The 10,378-nt window shown below is 40.3% G+C and overlaps 1 protein-coding gene across 2 annotated transcripts in view; it reads left to right on the forward strand.

Moving 5' to 3' along the window:
- Positions 1-8,099, forward strand: part of babam2 (BRISC and BRCA1 A complex member 2) — an 84,262-nt gene extending 76,163 nt beyond the window's left edge. For both annotated transcript variants that reach the window (XM_066675176.1, XM_066675165.1), the window contains exons 9-12: positions 1,880-1,950; positions 3,125-3,207; positions 3,657-3,810; positions 5,515-8,099. In XM_066675176.1, the coding sequence (XP_066531273.1) occupies positions 1,880-1,950; positions 3,125-3,207; positions 3,657-3,810; positions 5,515-5,578 (372 nt within the window). In that variant the 3' untranslated portion in view covers positions 5,579-8,099. The remainder of the gene's footprint in view (positions 1-1,879; positions 1,951-3,124; positions 3,208-3,656; positions 3,811-5,514) is intronic.
- The last annotated feature ends 2,279 nt before the right edge of the window (positions 8,100-10,378 follow it).

Genomic DNA, 10,378 nt, shown 5'->3' on the forward strand with positions numbered 1-10,378 from the left:
GATTCTTAAGTGAAGTTCACATTAATATAGCTGCTTTACTGTGGATCTTTAAGATTATAAATGGTTTATTTAGACAGTGGTATGCAGGTTATAATAAATGTCCATTTATGTGGGGTATTGTATATATTAATGCTATTAAAAATGCTTTTAGTTTTTCTAGTATCTAAATAATTTGGAGTTCAGCTATTGTCTGACTATATTTCAGATACATTCAGGGTGTGCCTTGACTCTTGTTACTGTTAATCAATTCTGTTTTTAGTGATCCATCCATTAGATTCATGCATCAGATAATAAACAAACCGTGATCTTAGAGTAAACCCATTTGCTTTGTTCATTATTCTAACAAGTGACAAAATTTGTATTTATTATCTGTTAATTTCAGTGAGCCATTTTGCACTGTACTGATCAGATATACATCAGTTTGTGTTAGACATTCTGCTAACGAACTGTAGATAATGTAACTGTAAATGTAAGGGTTAAGTCTGATTTCGCACATTTTTACAAGCTTACCTGAATCACAGAGTAATCCTTTAGCATCTAGAAGGAGGGGCTGCTGTTCAGGTGTAAGCTGGTGGGACTGTAGAAAGACATTGTGTCTCCTGCTTGTCTGTGCTTGCCTGTAGCCTGTGCAGTTTCAAGGTGTTCTTCTGGAACATTTAAACCAGCACCACCCTGCTAAGAAACAGAAGAATTATTTTCATTTGAGCATATTATGTACGCTTCATTCACCTGTCTAAAAACGTGGTATGATGCAGGTCTAAAGCCAGCATATAGGTATACTTTTGATCTTAAAATTGAGCTTCTGGTTAGCTTTGCTTTGCTTATGGCTCTTTTCCATTGAATGATACTGGCTCGGCACGGCACAGCTCTACACGCTTTTCACTCCATGGTCTCTAGTAGCGTTTCCAGTAGCACAGCTCCTCCACGAAATAAAGCTAGTGAAGTCATAGAATACCTTCTCTAACGGTAGCCTCTGCCTTTGTTTTCGCATGCTATTATTTTTTAGGATTGAACACCGCTCCATGCCCTTATTGCCCTTATTCATTGGCCACAAATCCAAGGAGTGTTTGAACCTCTTCAGAAGACCACTGCAATTTTACAAGCTTCTGTTGTGAGTCAGATAAAAACAAATGTAATTTCTTCTGTAGCTTAGAAATTATACAGACGGGTAGTTTGTGCTGGATGTCTGCATTTAGTTGTGTCTGACATGTCACTCTGGCCAATCAGAGCTCTACATGGTTTACACATCACATTTAGGTCCTACTTTTGGTTCCAAGTGAGCAGACATTTAAAAAGTATACCACATACCAGGTACCAGATTTGCCTAATGGAAGAGCAAGCCGATTCGAGTGGATACCATGCAGTGGAAAAGTGACATTAGTCCAGGTTCTGCCTCATCAGAAACCTCTCTCAGCAAAATACTAGCATTGCATCAGCAGTGTGTCACCAACATGAGCCATGAGTGTGTTCATTAACAGATCCTACTCTCCTGTTGACCCCCAACACAAACAGAGCACACACAGAGTGTTTACTTGTCATCCGTCTCTGCCTCATTTGTTACTCCTACCCTCACAAGTCCAGGACGTGGAAGTGATTCAGTAAAGCTTTTCACAAAGTGATTCACTACTGTTTGCTTGCAGAAGCTTTGAATATTAATTTAATACTTTGGAAGCTCTTCAAATTATGTTGGTGCAAAGAACTAAATATCAGGAAAAGACTTCTAAAGTCATGGTCATGGTTCAATCATTTGAACATGGACCTTGAGGAAGAGCCACATGGCCCGTGTTCCAGTGCCCAGTGCCTTAAAACGTGTACTTTTTAATTGAATCCAGTGTCCTGCCATTTCTCTTTTCTCTTTTTTTTTTACTCGCAAATTCAGGTGCAGTATGTAATTCAAGGCTACCACAAGAGGAGAGAATACATTGCTGCCTTTCTTAGTCATTTTGGAATGTGAGTTCTTGCTTGCCTCGTTCCTTTATGTTAGATTAAAGAAATTGTTCTTTAAAATGAACAGATGTATAGAGAGAATGTACTGCTTTCAGCTATGTTGTCTTAGCATGCTTTCACAGAAATGTACATATAATGTAAAAAGTATAAGACTTGTAATTTAAGGTGATTTGGTAAGGAATCAGATTTTCATGTTTATCTCTGATGTAGTTTTCATTTAGCCAGGACAGACCCAAATTTGCTTTCTGACTGAAGTTACAATTTGAAACTGGATCTCAAAGGCTAACATTGCTAGTAAACAGAAAAAGTCAATACTCCAATATTTTTTTTTCTGTAAATACATGTCTCAAACAGACAGCAGGTGTTCAAATAAGTTTAAATACTTGCGGTTTAAGACACGAGTGACTTTCTGAGAACTACAAAATGACCAAAACATCACAATGAGGCTTAGTGCTGCTGGCAGCCATTTCCAACAACTTCTATTCATGTGTAGACACATCACACAGGCATAGACACTTTACAGTTTACATTTATTCATTCATTCATTCATTATCTGTAAGCGCTTATCCAGTTCGGGGTCGCGGTAGGTCCAGAGCCTACGTGGAATCATTGGGTTCAAGATGGGAATACACCCTGGAGGGGGCGCCAGTCCTTCACAGGGCAACACACACTCACAGATTCACTCACACACTCACACCTACGGACACTTTTGAGTCGCCAATCCACCTACCAACGTGTGTTTTTGGACTGTGGGAGGAAACCTACGCAGACACCGGGAGAACACACCACACTCCTCACAGACAGTCACCCGGAGCGGGAATTAAACCACAACCTCCAGGTCCCTGGAGCTGTGTGACTGCGACAACTACCTGCTGCACCACCGTGCCGCCCGTTTACATTTATGTTATTTTTAAAAGTAATTATCAAGCTTGTATTTTCAAAATGATATGTTAAAAATTTAAATAAATAAATTAACATAGCAATTCACAGCAAGTCACACTGTTTTCTAAATAATATGGATAGGTCAGTGAAATATTCATGAAACCCTGGGTGTGGTTTAAGACGTTAGAGAGAAAACTGTTTTCAAAGAAGTGATTTGTGAGACTCGAATTCTGGTGATTGTTAACAATATGCTTCTGTTTGTGTTTCTGTAATTTTCTCTGTTGTTACTCTCCAGGGGAGTGGTTGAATATGATGCTGTGGGTTTTACAAAGCTAACCCTTTTACTTATGTGGAAAGACTTCTGTTTCCTGGTCCACGGTGAGTGTTTGATGGACAGAATTACATAAATGGATAGAATTATAAAACTCTGAGTGTCTCAAGACTATGAAACCACTCATAAAAAGACTGTGATCCATTTTTCTACATGAGCAATAGGGGAGGGTGCAACCTGTTAAGCCATGTTTTTATCTATCCCCCCCCCCACAGCTCGAGTCTAAAATTGGATCACCGTCTATTTATATGCGTGTTTACTTACTTTTCTCTTTCCTAACTTTGTAGATAATCTGTATAAAAACATTTGCTGTTCATGATAACATCTTACCACTGTGCCTTATCAGTGCTGTTCTCCTATAATCTGACCCAGACGTAATGTTTTCACTTTCTACAGAAACGGTAGTTATATCCATGCATGTTGGGTTTCTTTTTCAAATCTGCATGTGGGAGATGGGAATGTGATTCTTTCTGTTTCTTTTTCTCTCACGCTGTAGTCGACCTGCCTCTGTACTTCCCCCGGGACCAGCCCACACTGACCTTCCAGTCAATCTACCACTTTACCAGCAGTGGACAGCTCTACTCCCAAGTCCAGAAGTCCTACCCCTACAGCCCGCGCTGGGATGGAAATGAGATGGCCAAGAGAGCCAAGTAAGCCTGGTGCTATCCTGAGGGCAACTTTCACAGTACTCAAAAACATCCTAATTAATGAATCAGTGCTCCACTGAGAATATTTACCTGTGATATCAGTTATTATCAGGTTAGATAAAAAAAAAAAAAAGAGCTGCCATTATTAATCACCCTGTTTCAAATGGAGGCATGTAACCCAATAACACAGAGCTCATGAACTGCCAGTTGGTGACTTAGATTATATAGAAGCAATAAAACTCCCAGGTGAAGTTACATCACAGTGACTAACTGTAGGTCAGGGCCTGAAGGCAGGAAAAATAAGTGTGCTGGTCAAACGAAAAAGGACTACATTGATCAGGTAGATTGCAATAAAATATCTTAAAAGTTTGTGGCCATTCCAATCTTAGCTCAACCTCACAATAAAATAGTACGCTAAATCTCACCGAACCTTAGGTTGAATGACATTTTTGGCATTCTGTAAACCTTGTCTGATCTTGCTTGAGGTGCTAGAAAAAAAAACCATTTGTGCTTAAACAGTCAAATAAGTCGGTCTGTGTATAGATACTTTCCACCTCTTTCATCACTCCACTCTCCGTGGAGCTCCAGCTGATCCTGTTCTCATCAGGCCTCTACCATTTAATGTATTACTCTCACCTTTGGCCTGTATGTATAGCCACACCTTAGTGCTGGAGAGCCTGATAAATACTGCAGATAATGAATTCCCTGTGTTTGTACTTTGGTTTCTATAATAGAAAGTCCATATCTTATCAAACCAGCATAGTTTCTCCCTCTTTCTGCAAGAGCAAACAATCTGTGTGGCCTGTGTTCTTTAAAGAATCACTGGCAAGCTGTGTTTGTCTGTTGTGTAAATGACAATTTAGAAATTATGGGATAGTAAGTATAATCCAAGGGTGAGCGCTTTATTTTTCAAGCTTGTATTGAATACACATACAGCACTGTGCACAACCCTAAGGGAGCCACGAGTCGTTTAAAAGTTCAGAAGGCATTTTGTTTTACTGGTAAAACCTATATAACAGAATAAAATTACAGCGCAGCTATATACAGTAAGATATTTTTGCTCTTTTGGTTATAAGATCAAATGTTCAGCTGTCTCTATGTTGGTGTAGCTGTTATATATAACGTTTATGTCATTTGGGATATGCTCTAATCCAGATTGACTTACAGGCAGGCTGTAGTAGTCCTAGGAGTCTTGCCTAAGGACTTGTGTTGCTATTCGAGGCTTATCCAGGCAGGGAATCATACCCTAGTCCACCGCATGAAAAACGCTACACCAAGGCCCTGTTTTTTAAATGGACAGTCTTATGGGGTCAGATTTGAGCCTTAAGACAAATTTGATTAACCGTGTTTAATGCACAAGCTAATGCAATTAATTATTTTAATTGTTTGACAGCTCCAGTTTTTAGTAACTTCACCCTTTTTTTTTATGCTTCCAAAAAAGTAGCTTTAAATCTACTCTCTCTCTCTCTCTGTCTCTCTCTCTCTCTTTCTCTCTCTGTCTCCCCCCCTTCTCTCTCTTTCTCTCTCTCTACATGTGTCTCTCTCTCTCTCTCTGTGTCTCTCTGTCTCTCTCCGTGTGTGTCTCTCTGTCTCTCTCTCTCTCTCTCTCTCTCTCTGTCTCTCTCTCTCTCTCTCTCTCTCTCCCCCTTCTCTCTCTGTCTCTCGCCCTCTCTCTGTCTCTGTCTCACTCTCTCTCTCTCTTTGTAGGGCATACTTCAAGAGTTTTATCCCTCAGTTCCAGGAAGGAGCTTTTGCCAATGGAAAGTTGTAGACATAGAACACATGATACAATACAGCACATTAAAATTAAGAAAAAGGTGAGTAAAATCAATGCTGAAGAGAAGAGGTGGCCTTGAACTATTCAGAACACAGCATACCGTCCTTCATGTTTGAGGATACTCGCCCAGATACACACTCGAACAAGATGCCACCATGGATTGTGTTTGAAAAATATTTACTGTTCAGCACTGGAGTCTAAGTGGAACTGTTTACTAAACAGATTCAGATGAAGTCTTCAAGAACTGAAGTGTCACTAATGGACGGTTCATTATGACTCCAACCAAGCATTCGGTAACAGAAGCTTCTTCATGTCTGTGTATTTTTTTTATTGGTTTTACACTTATTTTTGCACCGTGACTATTCTCTTAACTTGAGAGAACCAAAATAAACCATTTTCTTCTGATTGTTCATTTCTAAAGCCTAGTCATTAAACATTTTATAAATTACCACATGTAAATGAGCGCTTGGATGAGTAAAATGTTCAGACTACTATCATCTCAAATTCAGTCAGATTTCCAGAGTATGGCTTCTCTATGACCTACTGGGTTCTTTTTCCATGCTTGTGGTGAAGCCCAAACCCGTACCCAAGTAAAACTGTTTGACTTGTGTGTAGTAATGAATCAAATGAAAGTACCTCTCCATAAATGATCTAAAAGTTGTAAGAGCTCTGAGTAAGAGTAAAAGCAGCAGTTTACAAATATCTGTAGTGGAACGTCTGAGTACATTCCGTATCTATCATCGTAGAAGTATATTAGGCTTATAATATCTGTTTTTTGTGTGCGATCAGCCCCTTAAGAGATTCATTCATTAAATAAACCACGAACGAACACAAAGAAAAGAAATTGGGAAGTAGAGCTTAATGTAACAAGCATTATTGAAAATTACTCGGATCAAAATTCACGTAACTGTCAGACTTCTTATTGTTTGCTGCAGTGTTTTTTTTTTTTTTTTTTAACATTTTATCAGAATACGCAGCAGTAATCCCGGGTGGTGCTTTTGAATTGTGTTTAAATACGTTATTACATCATACTACTGTAATGGCAAAAAAAAAAAACCCTATCTTTAGGACGTCTTTGGGTGGCTTTGCCTCATTTAACAGTGCAGCTTAAATAAACACTGAAATCATGAGGTATATTTTAATCAGATCTCAGATTGGAACCAAACCTTTTAGCTCTTTAAGTCATCACACATTTTGAAACACTTATACAACACGGTTGAACATGAAACCCTCTTTATTAAGTTTCTGTCTAAGCTTTTATACACGGGGTATGTATTACACTTGGGCCCAGCAAGTCCAAATCAACAGCAGAATACAATAGAATGCCATCAGACTCTTCTAAATTACATGGGGGTGCTTTCTCTTTGGAGATCTAGGTATTTTCCAGGTAAATGTGTAATTATCGCCGGTGACAACGGTGAGATCAATTACAGTTTAAATATATCAACAGGTCCGATGTATTTGTTGGTGGAATACACCACACGTTTTCCACGGCGCTGTGTGGGTATTTCGGGCAAGACATTCCAGGTGATATCTGACAAGACTGTAAACAAATATGGGACAAAGAGTCCTGTATAGTGTGCCCCAGTCTGTAATCTTAAATGAAACTGAAGCTGTGTAAAAAGCACTGGTTCCTATTGTGGTCTTTAAACTGCGTCTTTAAATATTATCTTTTGTGCCAATATTTTAAAGCACTTAATTTACCTGGTACTATAGGGTTTTTCCGCTTAATCATGTGACGTTACAGTGAAATCTGTTTTATGTTGAAGTTAAGAATTCAGCGTGACTGTTTTTCAAATCGTATTAGAGATTGTACCCCACACTCTGTGAATACTAATTTAGTTGTGATCCGAATACTTGTGCCTGGTTAATACCTGGAACGTAAAGAAGTCCTAACTAAACAACTTCTCGTTTGGTGTTGTATTAGTCTTTAGGGCTCGGGCGCACACAGTAAGCAACTGTGTCTATTTACTCTAAAGGAGCCTTATTATTTCCTTTTGCTAAAATGAAAGACTTAGTGTGGCTTTGCTCAGTGGTGCACTACATCAGCGTGTGGAGGGGGCTGAGTGGTTGTGTTTTCTTATCAGATTTTGAGAACTGACGGTATGTTTATTCTGACATTAATCGCACACGTCTTCAAATCTGACTGCTTCTGATCTCGCTAAACGCCTTGTTAAGTGTCAGCAGCAGCAGCAATGCTGATAGCACTTTGCTGAAGTGTGAACATGTGTGAACACAAGTGGAGAAATGTGAGTGCACGGCAACGGGGTAGAAGCAGCCTCTCGTACTGAGGGACTGTCTGAGCGAAATGCAGAGAGAGAATACGCCAGTGTGCGCTTGCTTGTTTTTCATCATTAAACATAAGGGTCATTGTCAAGGGTCTTTGTTGGCCTGGGGGCCGGCCTACTGCTATATTTATTGTTCGTAATGTAGCAACTGTCATGTCTAATTGGGAGCTGTGGGATGAATGTATCTGGGGCATTTAATAGAATCAAGTCTCATAATAAAAGAATTAAAAGCAAGATTCTTTTTGTCTGTTTTTGCTTTCATCCGTGCTTTGCAGGGTAACCTTTTCTCGACCTGCTTCCAAATTAGACTCATCAAACACAGCGACCTTAGCTTTTGTTTTAAAAGGAAAAAAAAGGGGGTGGACCTAATTATTTATGATTTGGATCATAACTTTTATGTTTGTCTGATGTTCTTTTTAATCCAAATAATTATGAATCAAACTCCCAGACGGGAAACGTGTCTAGCATTTTTTAAAAGAGGGTAAACTGACCCCTTGTTTACTTCAACCTAATTAACATATCAAAGACTTACGCTTTTGGGGTGAATTCAATGTATTTTTTTATTTGCTGAATATTTATATGGCCCAAATTTTGCAGACAATTCTCTGAAATAAAAGATATTTGCTGCAATAAAAGCCTCTACTTTTCTGGAAAGGCTTAAATATTGGGACATGGTTATGATTTGATGGCATGCAGTCCCACAAGAGCTTTAATGAGGTCAGGAACCGATGTTGGATGATTCATTTTGGATCACAAACCCTACTCCAAATCATCCCAAAGGTGTTGGATGTTGCACGATCTTCCTGGAAAATTTAGTTCCACTCCTCTACAAACTAGAGCTTGGAGGTTACCAATGATTGGCATTTGGCACGGTGACCTTAAACGTAATCCAGAGCTTCCCATAGTGTACGTTACATTATTTGCTGAATTCATTAACTATGAGAGACAGCTACTAATTATTGGACATATATATATTCCAAAATATATGCAAAACCATTTTAATGTCCTTGAAAGTGTGCTACAAATGATCAAACAGTTTTCGTAAGTAATCTACCTGAGCCTGTGGGGACACAGAATCCTGGCCCTAAAATGAGGTGTAGTTCAAGCTTGTTTTTGGAAGATGCATCCCCCCCCCACCCCCTTCGTGCTCTCTACTTTTAGTACAGAGGTCTTGCCTGCCAACTTGGCTGTTAATACGCTAAATCCACTAATCCTGCCTTATTTAAACCATCTCGATGGCAGCAGGCCGAAGAAAATAAGAAGCTTGGCAATTTAAACGATGCTTAGATTCATTAATTGCCATGGCATTATCATTCCCAGCCAGTGGTTTAGCCTATGGAGGATCACCATGGAGCAGTGTAGCTGCTTGAAGTTTCACAGTCAAGGTGCAACTTATTACAAGCTTGTGAAACAATCTGCAACAAGTCATGAAAGTGGCTACAGGAACCTATGTGTTTGCCACTGGAGGTTATGTTAATTAACCCTTAAATTGCAGGATTAACCAGTAAATGCTGTGATATAAATAGGCAAGTGATGTAGGTTGAAAAACAAAAGTTGAGGCCCAGTGAAGAGCGACGGAGCCCTTGCTGGGGTGACACTTATTGACAATGCAACAGTGTGAAATCTGGCTGGCATCACATCAGTGTGGAGTTATTAGAAGGAAACCAGAGGGAACTAAGTACGGTAAGGGCCTGTCCACATGGTGTCTTTCTACAGTAGGAGGTCCCACTACAGAAACCGACTCCTCACACCCCACCGAGCCATGTTCGCTCAAATCTACAGCTGTGTATCAAACTGAATCCAATCATCTCTCACTTCGTTCAGAGCCAGGGGCAGGTTCCTGAGGCTATGACCTCGAGGCCAGGTTCGTTCAGAGCCACCGCAGCTCTCAGCTTCACCTTACCTCAGAAAGCCAGTGAAACTTCAGAGGGCAGAGCGAGAAAAAAACACTGGCAAACTTCCTGACCCCCAACCGAGTGCTTAGGCGCCTTCATCAGTGAGCCATCAAGTTCAAACCGGGGTTTGAACTCCAACCTTAAAAGAGAATGCAATGCAGGCTTGATGTGGAGAGAAAGCAGAGCAGAGAAGAAACGGGAGAGATGATTGAGGATCCTCAGTACCGTCTTGAATCAGCCACTCGTCCCCGGAGACGTTAAGCAGACAGGGCAGCGGTGCGTGTGCGAGCTAATCGGAGCGAAATGGGGAACATTGCGCAGGCCTGAATATGTCAGTGCGGCTGTGAGGGCTGGGGGAACCGCGCCGCCGCCGTTTGTTTACTGCACAAGACTTCCCCGAGCTGTCAGGCCTAGCAATTTTCTTCCCTCACAACCTCTTTTATTTGTCATATTCGACTGAAAATAAAGACACACACACGGACAAAAGTTACAAAAGACAAAAATTACAGGGAAGGAGTGGAGGGGTTATGGAGGGGGGAAAAAAAAGCCTGACAGAACTTTCCCGTTCTGGGGAACTCTTGCAGTACTTTGTGTCCTGTAAATTCAGAGTG

This window comes from Hoplias malabaricus, chromosome 1 (assembly GCF_029633855.1).
Source record: "Hoplias malabaricus isolate fHopMal1 chromosome 1, fHopMal1.hap1, whole genome shotgun sequence".
Classification (NCBI taxonomy): Eukaryota; Metazoa; Chordata; class Actinopteri; order Characiformes; family Erythrinidae; genus Hoplias; species Hoplias malabaricus.